This window comes from Candoia aspera, chromosome 1 (genome assembly GCF_035149785.1).
Source record: "Candoia aspera isolate rCanAsp1 chromosome 1, rCanAsp1.hap2, whole genome shotgun sequence".
In the NCBI taxonomy this organism is placed as follows: Eukaryota; Metazoa; Chordata; class Lepidosauria; order Squamata; family Boidae; genus Candoia; species Candoia aspera.
In genome coordinates, this window is record NC_086153.1 from 115110979 (window position 1) to 115124324 (window position 13346).

General features: G+C 38.1%; 1 protein-coding gene across 1 annotated transcript in view; it reads left to right on the forward strand.

The window, feature by feature from the left end:
• MDN1 (midasin AAA ATPase 1) overlaps positions 1-13346 on the forward strand; it is a 116464-nt gene that overhangs the window by 46088 nt on the left and 57030 nt on the right. The window contains exons 44-55 of the mRNA XM_063312224.1: positions 179-338; positions 1109-1225; positions 2018-2226; positions 3041-3186; positions 4162-4364; positions 6244-6464; positions 7325-7438; positions 7871-8003; positions 8488-8597; positions 9436-9569; positions 12052-12212; positions 12685-12805. Of these exons, the coding sequence (XP_063168294.1) occupies positions 179-338; positions 1109-1225; positions 2018-2226; positions 3041-3186; positions 4162-4364; positions 6244-6464; positions 7325-7438; positions 7871-8003; positions 8488-8597; positions 9436-9569; positions 12052-12212; positions 12685-12805 (1829 nt within the window). The remainder of the gene's footprint in view (positions 1-178; positions 339-1108; positions 1226-2017; positions 2227-3040; positions 3187-4161; positions 4365-6243; positions 6465-7324; positions 7439-7870; positions 8004-8487; positions 8598-9435; positions 9570-12051; positions 12213-12684; positions 12806-13346) is intronic.

A 13346-nucleotide genomic window follows, 5' to 3' on the forward strand; every position in this document is an offset into this window, starting at 1 on the left:
CCACGTTTTCAGTTTCAGTTACAAGCAATTACAAATTCAGATGAAAATAAGAATGGTGGGAAACCAAAGTGTATGTATTGTTCTTCCCTGAGCAACAGTTTTTAGGGATAATGCTTGAAAATGTTGCCATCTTGTTGGTGCACAGAAATATTGAAGCCTCTGGCTACTCTCATTTTAGGGTTTTCAACACTTGTGGAAGAGTTTCGGCACTTCAAGTTGCAAGTCGTTCAACTTACGAATAGCCACAACCATGGGACCTTTGAATGGGTTGATGGGATGTTGGTTCAGGCTTTAGAGGCTGGAGACTGGCTTCTAATGGACAATGTAAACTTCTGCAGGTAAAATCACTGTAGGAGTTGCAGTTTTGTTTTTACTTAAGTTGTAAAAAAAATAGAATCTTGGTTACAAATATGGTGTTAAAGAGAAAATGTATCATAAAGTAAAATCCTACCTAATAATTGCTGTATAACATCCAATTCTTGACAGGATTTTTATTAATATATTAACTGACTTAATTAATTGTCTCTGACCCAAGCTAGTTAAATTAAAGACCTAGGAGAATTTGAACTGAGTCCGTATGCAGATAAAGAGAAAAATAATGAGTTTGTTGCTGTTTTCCCAATCCCAACCTCCTCATTTCTAGTGTAATTTGGATAATGATTCATATGGGGCTTAATCTGTTTTGCCTCAAATGATCCTTGAGGATACCAGATTATTCAGCAAGTTTGATCTCAGATCTGCCTTGCATGTCATAAAAGAAACTGAAACTATACTTTGTATTTGCTCATAATACCCCTATAATACCTGTATAAAGCAAGATGGTGCATATGTGCAAATTGTTGAAGTAAGGTGCCCTTTCTCAACATCACAGATGTCTTCCTAGGTAGATGGGATCTCATTCCTCCAATGCACACTTACGATTTTTTTATATATGCACATATGGTAATAAAAATCCACTAGTGAATAGGCCCATAAATTAATAAGAATGGTAACTGATTTCTGTTTCTTAAAAAATAAAATCAATCTATTTTGTTTCCATGTGAATTTTGTTTTGAATCCACTTTATAATTTCACTGAGGTGGTTGTGTTTTTCCTTTTTAATTTGTAGCCCTTCTGTGCTGGACCGCTTGAATGCTCTGCTTGAACCCGGAGGAGTCCTGACCTTGAGTGAAAGAGGGGTGGCAGATGGAGTAACTCCCAGTGTCGCTCCTCATCCAAATTTCAGGTACTGTGCTTACTCTCTGAGCACTCATAGAAATGCCTTTTGGACTATAAACAGAGGGACACACACACACACCTTTTATAAATGTCACTTTGAAAATAGATGTAATAGAGTTGGGCTTCATTCATCATGGAAAAACACAGAAGTGCATTTTCATTAGTGATCTTTCACTTTTCACCTTCTCCCCAGCTCAGAAAAGCCATAGGCTGGCATGAGCAACAAAGCAGTGAAAAGGCAATGGTTTCCCCTATTAAGGCAAGACCAGAGCATGCCACTTTATTTACCTAACAAAGGACCACTCTAAATAGGTTGATGCGTTGAATTATTTTTCTGGCAAGAGAAAGCTTCCATGTAGCACTTTTCTTCATACTTTTTAAAATATTTTTTTTATTAAAAAAAGGCTTTTGACACTAATAACAGTTCTCAGGTCAGTGATATTATAACACATTGTAAAGAAACATCAGCTTAAGGACAAAGATATTAAAATTGGAGCAGGAAACTACTGTCATATCACAAAATCTTAAACACTGAACAAAATGGAAAAATTTAACTGCCTGCTTAAAATTAAGCAAAGATAGGAGTATAGCCTTGCCTGTAGTGTCAAGCACACCAAATACGTACAAGCATTTTGGACTGGTGGGGGGAGCAATTTAGAAAAGTACTGCAGAGGTTGCCTTTACTAAGCATCACGGGCACGTGTCTTACAAGGTTCTTGAGTTTTCTCTTTTCCTACTGTACCTCCCACTCTGTATTAGCAGCAGAATAAAATTCTGGATGTTCTGCTCTCATTAATAGACTTTTTCTTTCAATGGATCCCTCACACGGGGAAATATCCCGAGCCATGCGGAATCGTGGAATTGAAATCTATATTCCAGGAGATACTCAGGAAAATTCACTGGATCCTCATGATGTGAAGCTGCTGTTGCATGGCCTGGGGCTGTTGGGAAATGGCATATGCGATACGCTCGTAGCTGTGCACACAGAAGCCAAGGAAACTGTAGCAGGTGAGATGAGCAAGCACATCATAAGTTGGCAGAGGATGGATAAATGTTCTTTAGATACATTTGAGGGCTCTTTAAAAAGACCTTGAGATGGTGAAAGCACAGAGTATGTATTTTTTAATCAACTCGAGAGTTCTCACTTGAGTGAAAATAACCAAGCTCAAATGTTCATTTATAATGCTGGAAAAGGTTGAATGAAAGAGAAGAAAAAGACAACTAGCAGCAGCAATGGGTGCGCCATTGGAAGACCTGAAGAACCAGTTTGCGGACAGATCCTCCTGGAGAAAATCTGGCTACGTGGTCGCTGAAGAGTCGACACCAACTTGATGGCACATAATCAAGTTACTTGTTTTGCTGCTCAAAAATGAAACATAATTAATGATACGCTTAGGGATTCCTTGCTCAGATCTATATGTGATACTCTTTCTTAACATCGTATCAGATTCAATTTATAATTTTAAAAGAAACTTCAGTGCCTAAATGCTAGAGACAGTCACATGCATAGCATGCTTGTGAACTTTCAGATGCTGCTGCCTACTTTTGGAAATAAATTCCTGAACTAGCTTTAGTTTGGCTGGATCTTGATCCAGTACAGTATATAGGCAGAAAGAAGGAGATTGAAGATCGTTTATTCCAAGCAAAATAATGTTGAAGGCCAATCGGTATTTAGTAAATTCCTCGTATCTTCATTTAAACTTTCTTTATGAAGTGGTTTATTGCTCCTAAATAAAAATAGTGAAATAAAGCTTTACACAGATGGGAAAATTCATAGGTGTTCACATGCATGCTCACTGGATGGTAACATTTTGCTTTTCAGGTTCCACGTACACTTTGTCAACTCTGATCCACGCTGCAACATTGATTGTGCAGCGGTTGCACCGAGGACTTGGTTTAGCAAAGAGTTTCTATAAAGCATGTTGGGAGGTTTATGCATCTACGCAACAGTCACAAGACAACCGAAAGGTAGTCCTCTGCTTTCAGACATAGTCCGGTTTGTAGAAGAAAAACAATTAACTCATTTAAAACGTATTCCATGTTTTCATAAGCATTAACTCCTGTACACTGAGGCACCCAACAAAAATGGATCAAATAACAGAGCAGAAACAGCCAACAAAGCAGAAACTGTTATTTATTCCAAGTTTATCCCAAATTAGGTACCATCCAAAGTTTGCTTAAAGCAACTTGAATGCCACCTTAAAAAAGAAGTAGCTGTATAAGATTGGCACAGTAAAAATAGGGTCTCAGCTGAGAATTTTAAAATATATTTCATGACTGTATCCCTGTTCCTTCCTAGAGTCTAAGAAATGACCTACTCTTATCTAGCTCTTCTAAAATATCAAGCATATGAGCATCTGATGCAGTATTGGGTTTTCAAACTGAATAATAAATATATTCATGCTGTTGCTGTGGCCATGATAGGAAAAAAAAAAGGCCAGCCTTATATGTTTCCTCAGAGGCCAAATAATAGTGTCAGAGCCAGAGTAAAGGATGTAAAGTGGCCTTATTTCCACCACATGCATGCATACCCAAATAGGCAGACTTGTAGCACCACTCCAGAGAAGAGCCCATTGAAGTGGTATTTAGGTTTAACAAAAACATGAGGGTTGTTTAAATCCTAGATCTGTTGCTGTCTTATCTGATGTGGGCCTTCAGCTGTCAGGCTGGTTCACATCAAGTAATTTAAGCAAATACAATAATCAAGACACTTGTACATCAACTTCCTTGTAGTTGGAACATTAAACATAACATTTGTCAATAGAGATACTGTAGATGTTAAGTAATTGAAAATGAGGAATTGTGTATGTGCAGAAGTAATGTTATTTAACTCTTTATTTTCATAAAGTGCAATGAAAGCACTTTCGTTTGTCATACTTCTTAGTAGAGGAAGTCTTGTATAACCCCCTCTTTTGCAATCTTTTGTGTGTTCTTGTATGTTAGCTTGTGTTGGATTTGATAATGAAGCATGTTTCAGCATTGGATTCAGATGAAACAAAGGACGCTTCCCTCCTTGCCTTGGGATTATGGCCAGATTCCGCCTGCAGTGCTGTGTTTGCAGCTGAAGATTCTCTCCTTTCTACAGTTCATAATCATGGGCAGGTCCTGGCCTATTGCCTGAACAGACTGAACCTAAAAAGCAACAGGTGGGCAAGAAATGTTTCATTTGACAAGGGAGAATTAACGCTTCCAGGTTAATCAATTCTGGCTGAGGACCATTTGCTGGCTCTAGAGAAAGGACCCCTCCCCACTTCCTCTACAGAAGCCAGTTGGATCTTCCTTCAGCACGAGTGGCATGACAGCATCCTCCACATTATTTGAAGCTCGACAGAAAAAGAGTGCTCTTGTTTTAAATAATTTGATTGATTTTCTCAGAAAAGAATAACAAGATTTAAAACAAAAACAGGAAACCAGAACTTCTAAATCCTGTACAAACAATTCAACCAAAGCTATATATTTAAAAATCCTAAAGAATACAACCAAACAAGTAGCAAATAGAAATAAAACAAAAATAGAAAAATTAGGTGAAACAAAGATACGGAATAGCACAAAGGTGAACATTTATTTTTTATCACACAGAATTATGACTTGCATCTTAATAGAAAACACCATAGCTCAGTTTTTAAAAGAACATATTACATCTGTACCAAATGGAATCATATTGTTTGATCTTTCCTGTCTGTCAAAATAAAGCCAATTCAAAGGCTATGTACACAATTAGTAGTAGACAAGCATCCTCCAAGTGTACATAATCACATACTTCAAGCGTATCCAAGGCTTCTCTTAAGTAGACACATTCTATACTTGGGGGATATAATTTAACAGAACCTTAGCATCTTTACATTTCCGCCCCACCCCAAGAACCCACAGGTGCCTTTGAATTCCTCCCATCTCCAATATAGGAAGGATGACAATCGACCGTTTTTAGACATCTATTGAGTAGTCCAATAAACCTGAAAAATACATATTTTTTAACTAACCTAATTTTCAAATCAAAGGAAACTGTGTTCTCTGGCATCAGGGACTATAGGTTTTAGAACATAGGATACATGGTTCTCCAAAAGAGATTGTGGCGATGACCCAGGATGCAGGGAAGGCTGCTGCCATTGGCCTTCAGCATCTTCTGCCTGAAATCAGCCTTCCTCTGCCTAATGGTAGAACCAGCCCTGAAGTATCATCTGTACTGAAAATCACATTTTAATTCTGTTAAATGCATATGCTAAAATGAAATACATGGACTAGTGTTTCATGTCCTGCTTCAGGGTATCACCAGATATATAGGGAGCCCATGCCATGCATTTCAGATAAGTGTTCAGATGTGAATAGAAATGGGTGGTGGTGTGTCTGTGTGAATGTCTCAGAGGAGGGACCTTTCTATGTCCAGTTTTAAATGAAGAGTCTTCCTCAAAGAGGTGTTTTAGCTCACTTGGAAGCCTCTCTGCAGTAAGCTGTAGGCATGACAGAGCCTTCTCTCTAGATAGTTACATTATCAAGGGAAAGGGGAATTCGGCATCCTTCGGGCTCTCCTGGCATATGATGGTTGTGCTTTTAAAATAGGGTGATAATAAAATATAGCTAATATTAAGACTTGTGGCTAATTTATGGCCTTGTATAGACATTTCTCATCAGGGTTTCTTTTTCTTAATTGTAAATAAGCATTTTGCTTGAATGTAAAATATAGTTAAGGATCGGGTATAAAATCTTGATGTAATGTGTTGAAAGCCCTGTTTGCTTCTAACCATTGGTCAAGTAATACCTAATTTGGCTATATGCAGTAGTGCCTGTCCATTGGACAAATACGCCTTCGTCAGTGACCAGAAGAATTTCCCCTCCTGGGTGTTCCCCCAAGCTGGCTCTGAAGGTTTGGGTAATATCTTCTACATCCGATTGGGAGGAATTGCAGTGGGGAAGAGATATTTCTGTGTGCCATTAGAGAATGTCTTCCCCCAGACCTTTGGCATTTGTATAAAGATGTGGATGTGTCCTTTGTATTGCATTTTTTTAAAAATATAACTTGTGTTTCAGGACACTTCCTCTTAATATACGTGACTTTGAGAAAATTCTGCAGTCTGCAAATGCAGATTGTCTCAAATTTGCTGCAGTAGAGATGAATGAATCCTGGGCGGATGACATGGAGGTTCTTTCTGCAGCTGTTAAGTTGTTCATAGAGAAAGCCACCAATCAGGACTGGACACTGAGAGTTGGATGGCTTAATCAGATAAAAAAGAATTTACCTCAAGTGCCCGGTAAGTATCAGCTCTTACCTTCTGCTTAAGAAAGGCTGGTTGTAATGTTCATAGTGCTGAAAGAGAACCTGTATCATTAGATGGATGGATGGATATTATCCTTTTTATTTGAAGGTAAACCCTAACAGTATTCAGCAAGTTTTATTCCCTCACAAACGTACATAAAACTCCAGACTTAATTTTTTCGTTTATGAGAGCCCAGAAGAACATTGTTATAATAAAACTGTGTTCCTTAGGCGATAAAAGCTTCTCACCCTTACTATATAGCCATCTTCCACTGTGCATTCCAGAGAATGAAACTTGAAAGGTTTCCATACAGATTCCTTCTGGTCTGATTTGTAGAGGTATTCAAGACTGCATGTTCTTTGGTTGTGCTGAGTTTTATGGGTTCACACCTTTAGGCTTACCAGAGATTTTCATTCAGCATTGCACCACAAAAAGTTTTAGCCAGTTCAGTGTCTGAGTCACAGCTGCCCTTTTTTATATATTTTGCATTTTAACTGTGTTCTTGTTGTCAATCATGGACAGAATTGGAGCTTTCCGGAAAGGGTATAATAGGAAAATGTGCTGCACAATTCTTTCTTTTCTGATTAAATAGAAGAAGTTGACATAGTGGTGGAGTAGCACCACGATTCCATTCTGTGCGAGAAGGGTTGGCTCTCTCCTCTTAGCAGGAAGATGTCCTATAGGTTGGTGTGGCCTTCAGAGCAGCTTCTGTTGTTCTGCTGTTAGAAGGAATCCCCACCACCATTCCCTGCGCATATACACCTACGTGGACAGAAGCACTTTGTACCCATATCTCAGACTGAAGATGGTGGGGCTTGATCTCAGCCTGTGCTTACAATTCTACTATTCTGCAGATTCTGTGTATACTCAACTGGAAGCTGGTGCTGCATCTCTGAATAATTTCTACTTCAGCCCTCTCTCAGGTGGAATTAGTAATGTAATAAAAATGCTGCAGCCAAATATGACAGGTAAGACAATCTTCCTTTCCCCTGGACTGTGTTTTGTATGTATTCTCTGGATATTGTCTTCCTGAACCTTTAAAATAATAAATATTAAGAAATGGGAATGGGATTTTTAAAGCTTTATAACAGCTTTATGAATGCTCTAGTAACAAGGAAAGTCTCAGGGAAGCATAAATTGAGCTAAACATTGGTGATACAAGAATATTTTCAGAAACTCTTTGTTTCTTTTGACGCTAGGCATAGGAAGTAATTATCTGATTCTATGTCAGGTAAATATATTTGTTCCCTATTTTGTTTTTTGTTTTTAAACGTTTTACCTACATTCTCAGTACATAGTTACAGACATACATCTCATTCACTAGAGTGTGTCTACCTCTCTGTATCTAGTAGGGAGATCATAAACATACAAGTCCTCTCACTGGCCATTTATCTTTTTAGATGAACATGTGATTCCTATGGATCCAAGATGGAACATGCAGTGTTTGGATACAATTAGCAATTCAGTTGATTTTGATACAGAAGTAGAACACTCAGATCAGCTACTTATTCTTCTAAAATCACTTTCAAATCGGTGAGTTTAATTGTATGAGTACTCTTATTTGGATTAGAAGAACTAAAGCTTATTGTTCCCAGCCATGTGTGTGCTTGTGTGTATGTGTGTATAAAATATGTCCAATAAAATCTATAATCAGTTTCCATATTCTCATGCTTTTGATAATACAGGGTTCCATTGCTCTTCTTTGAATCCATCACATCATTTTACAAGGGAATACATGTCCCTATTTTTAAATAAACCCTCAAAAATCCATAAACCACTTTTCATTACTGTTGACTGTCATATAAAGAATAATATCCTCCCGTTTCTGATCTCCTGTTTTGCTTACCTTCTAAGAATTATAAATTGGTTGGCATGGTCCATTTCATTTTAGTGTATCTTACAACATTTGATGTTGTATTGGTGCAACATGGATGTCATAAGGAAATTCATTTTGTGGGCCATGTGTTTCCTACTCCAATATTAATGATATTTGTCGTTTATTATGTTGTAATAACAGAGCAATCCTATTTCTGAACCGGGAGAAAAAGAGTTATGTTGAGAGAAGCATGATTAATACCAAAAAAACAAGAACTAGTGCTTTGAGGGTGTCTTTAGAGTTCCATAAAGGTATGTATTATGTTTCTGCTTTTAGTAAGTGAAAATTCAGCAACTTGCCATTTCTTTTAATTACAGTGGATAATATGAATAAAGAAGCTATGCTTGCAAGTAGATTTAACTTTGTAAAATTCCATATTGAAGTTTTTTATGGAGCTAGCTTTGGAATAACCTCTTTGATACAATATGGCACAGTTCTTGGATATTTCAGGGAAAAGGCAGGCAAGCTGCTGCTTTTCACATGTTTGAAGTGCAGTTTTCATAGTTCCTGATCTTGGCAGAGGCTTGTATGAGTTGTGGTCCAAAATTCGCAGAGCACCAAGTTGCATACTCCCATTTTAGTCCATTGGGAATTACTATTATTCAGGAGCGTGTGTGGACTTTTTCAGGTTGAGGACTGCACTTATTTGTGAGTAACATACTGGATGGACCCAGAAAAAGCAGTCGGCTTAATTTAAATTAATTAAATGCAGTTAATAGGATTTCTTTCTGTGTATCTAATATTTTTTCCTCTGTATCAGATTCAAAATTACAGTTTTGTGGCAACTTTTGAAGAACTCTAGGGAATGCACTGAAGGCGTGGTAGGGAGGAGTAGTGGTTGCATACCCTGCCTTTGATTGTACAACTCAAGTTGTGTGCACCCTACAATTAGTGATTTTCTTCTGAGACAAAGAATAGCACATTTATAATTTTAGTAATTTTCTAGAAAGAATTCAGAAGAACAGGTTGCAGAAATCTTGGGTGTTTCGTTAACTGTTACTCATGAATTGAATAATGTACTGTTAATGCAACCTGTACTAGATACTGGTACATATTTTCTTTTGGTTTAATTTTATCTTGAACTTAAAGATCCTGGCAACCACAGCTCACTTCCACATGCTATTGTGGCCAACCTTGCTGCCTTTTTTGAACTTTGGGATGCTTTTGTACTGCACTGGGTGAAATCTACACAAGTTGCTGTGTCTGATGAAAAATTGTATGAAGTAAGTAGGTAATATAGATATTTTCTAATCCTTGAGCTTTAAGAATTATCTTGCTTGTTCATGAGGTCCCCATATTATCTTTTTTTTTTCTTTCAGATGATTTCCCCCACATTATCTTTTTTAGATACTTGTTTGAATGGACTTTTTCTACAAAGGATCAATGTTATGATTGTCGCAGAAGATTGTTTGAGAAGGGTGGTCTAGGGAGAGGAGCTAACGAGGCTAGCATAAAAATGTTTAGCAGTGTCAAAGAATAGTGGGGAAAGAGTGTAGTATTATGGCTTTTTAAATGATTAATCCCATAAACATATACATGTTGGAATGAAACAAAAGACTAGTAATTAATTGCTAAACATGAGAAATAATCACATCCAAACTAAGGAGGACCAAAACAAAAAGAAATGCAATCACTTCAACACTCCAACTTCTGACTTCTTTTGCATCTAATTAGGATTCTACTTCCAATAGCTCCATTATCAAAAATGTCTGACGAAGAACCACCAAGTATGTCATATGGCAGATTTGTGCTTTGGTAGGCCCAATCTAAGCAAGTCGTAATTTTGAAAATATTAAGGGTAGGAAGATAATTTTCTTATCCTTTTGAATCCATGAACTGGATCTGGCTTTAGGAAGATGTTCAGCCATCATGGACTTGCAGCGTTTTGAATGTATGCATTTTTCATCTCAAAGACTAAAGAACAGAATCAAAATTAGTTCAATTGAGAGCAAAGAAAAGTGTGCTTCTGGCCTGGATTATAGAAGAAGGAAATATAGTATTTTTACTTGAGAGTTTCTTTTAAGTAAACATATAGGATTAAATATTTTAAATAAATATATAAAATAAAAAGTCCTAAAGGCTGGGATAACAGCCTAGCTTCTAAATTCTGTCATTTAGCATCTGAGTAAAGCATCCATTGCCTTGCCAGACTGTACATTGAGGACTAAATGTTTTTGGGGCAAGGGCTGCATTTTTTAAAAAATAAATAAATAATAAATTTGATGTCTCATAATCCAAGGACTCATCATGATGGCGATGTGATGATGGCATTAGAAGGTGGAGAAACAGATTTTTTTCCAACCTATTTTTGCTTTTATGGTATGGTCATTTTTAAAGTGAATATGTGTGTTAAACTTGTTGGAAGCATAATATACCCCTTGCTGAGCTTTGGGATTATCCACCCTGATGAAGAATATGTGACTTCCAATAATATCAAGACATCGTTCTTTCTCTTCATATAACAGTATTCTCCAATGATATTTTTTTCACTCTTCAAAAATTTAGTAACTTTGGAATTGGAATTAATTTCATTAATATAGCTTAAATAGATTTGCTACCTAATAAGTGAATTGTTAGTTTCAGACCCTTTCATTTAAAATTGTGCATAGCTTGGTACCTTTGGTTCTGTATTTTGGTAATACAGGTAGTATGACCATTCGGTCAGCAACTCTTCTAACTTACGATGGCCTGAACGAATGGTGGTTACGATTGGTCCTCGGAGTTCCGGCCATCCCAGCAACCCCCTGGTCGCGTTATCGTGATCTGGGTGCTTGGCAACCTGTTCACACTTACAACCAGTTGCTGAGCACCCCACAATCATGTGATTACTATTTGCAACCTTCCCTGCTGGCTTCCCCAGAAAGTCAATGGGGAAGCTGGCAGGGAAGGTAGCAAATCGCTGGGGTAAGTCTCCCCCACCCACGCACCCTCCCCCAGCCCCTCTGTGCTTGTGCCACATTGGCCACTTGCACACCCTCCCCCACCCATGTGGCACCTCTCACACATCCTCCCCAACCCGCACTGTGCCTCTCACGCACACTCCCTGACCTGCACAGAACCTTGCACACACCCCCGCACAACTTCCTCAACCTGCATGGCACTCTCACTCACCCTGCCTCATGGATTCACACCATGCCTTTTGTGCACCCTCCTCGACCCTCCCCGTGCATTCCCCCACTCCATCCTCCACTCGGCAGCAGCCACTTACCTGCTTGCGGGCCTGGGACTTGCAACTTCCTGTCAGCTTCCCCACTGACTTTGGTTGTGGGAAGCTGGCAGGAAGTTGCCTCGCCTAACAACCATGGGATTCAGTTAACAATGGCAAGTGGAACTGCATGGATTGACATCACTAAGCGATGTGGTCATGCTTTATGACTGCATCGTTTAGCGATGGAAATTCCGGTCCCAAGTGCTGTCATAAGTTGAGGGCTACCTGTAGTATATCTTTGTCTTGAGAAGCTTGGAACCTAAGAATTTCACCCAGGATCCCATTAGGACACCAGAGATTTCCTGCCTCTGTCCTTCTTTACTGAAAATGTTCCTGAGAGTAGCATAGAATGTGAGGGAAGTGGACATGGAAGACTGCTTTCTGCAGTTATCATCCTAGAAACAAGAAATTATCATTTTTTGATATGAAAATACTAGTTCTTCATCTAAGTCATACTGCTATGTTTGGAAAACTTATTCTTCCTGACTTGCTTCTAGATACTACATAGCTTATTGTGGCGTGACAGGTTTTGGACAACATCTGACATGGTGGCTGTGGATTCTCCTGGCTTAATGCTCTTATCTCTCCACTGGCACTGGGTTGTGAAACATTTAATCAGCAGAATGCCTCAGCTCCTGAGTGGATATGAACAGCAGAAGTATGTCTGTTTTCTAATCTTCTACAGTACTGTTAACCTGTCCAAGAATCTTCCTTTCAAATAGGCTGTGTTCAGATGAAGTCCTATGTCCCTGGTTAACTGAACATGGGTTTATGTAGTTAAGCTATTTTCTGGATTCACATAGCAAATTAAAACATAAAGTAGCTGGATGAGTTGGATTTGCACAATTGTGCTAGGCAAAAGTGTGGTTGGCTCATTTACGGTGCAGGTGCTTTCAAATGCAAAGGTTTGGTTAACAAATCTGTCTGTCCATGTGCTTTCTGTCAGTGTCCAATACATAAACTCATTATAGGCCACTGCATAAATATATTAGTCTTTCCCAACTTGTTAGACTTTTCCCAGAATTCTTAACCAGGTTGGGGAAGGTTGATTCGGAACATCCATGGGTGATTTAATGACCACCCTTCCCCTCTGAAATGTTTGTATTAATATTGGTTTGTTCCATTTTAAGGTTGTCCAAGGATATTCAGTCTGTGTCACAGCAAATTCAGTCTTCCCTTGCTAATCCAGATGGTATTTCCACCAGCATTAAGAAGCTGCAGAAGGCTTTGGGAAAACCTCTTCCCTTCAAGGTATGATGTATTTGTATGTACTTTTAACTAACCATAGATTTTAAAAAAAAATCCTTAAAGATTATGTTATGTTTTGAAATGGACTATAGAAATAATGTTTACTATAGTTACAATTGGAGTAAGAGCTGGTGTATTTTTTATGTATATCTTTGCTGTAAAGAGTCAGAAGTCGTTCTTTTTATATCTGTTTCTATTTGTTTCTGCACTTTTTAGTTCTTTCTTTTTTTAGTTTCCTTTCAATCTCTTTTTCTATCTTTTTGTGTTTTATCTTTACTTTGAGAATATAATAAAATATCTTTTAAAAAATTATGTTGTGTTGTTCTAGAATACCTTAATAAAGTTTCACAACCCATACTGAGGCAGCATCTATATCAGGAGAGCTAGAGGTCACAAGATAATGTGCAGGTTGAATTCTCAAGAGCTCTTCAGTTCAAATTGCTCCGCAGAAGCAGTTTTTAATGTAATCCAACACCGACATTGTATCACTATATCTCCACAGCAGTGGCTGAGTAATTGCTGGTGTGTAAATCTTTATCGGATA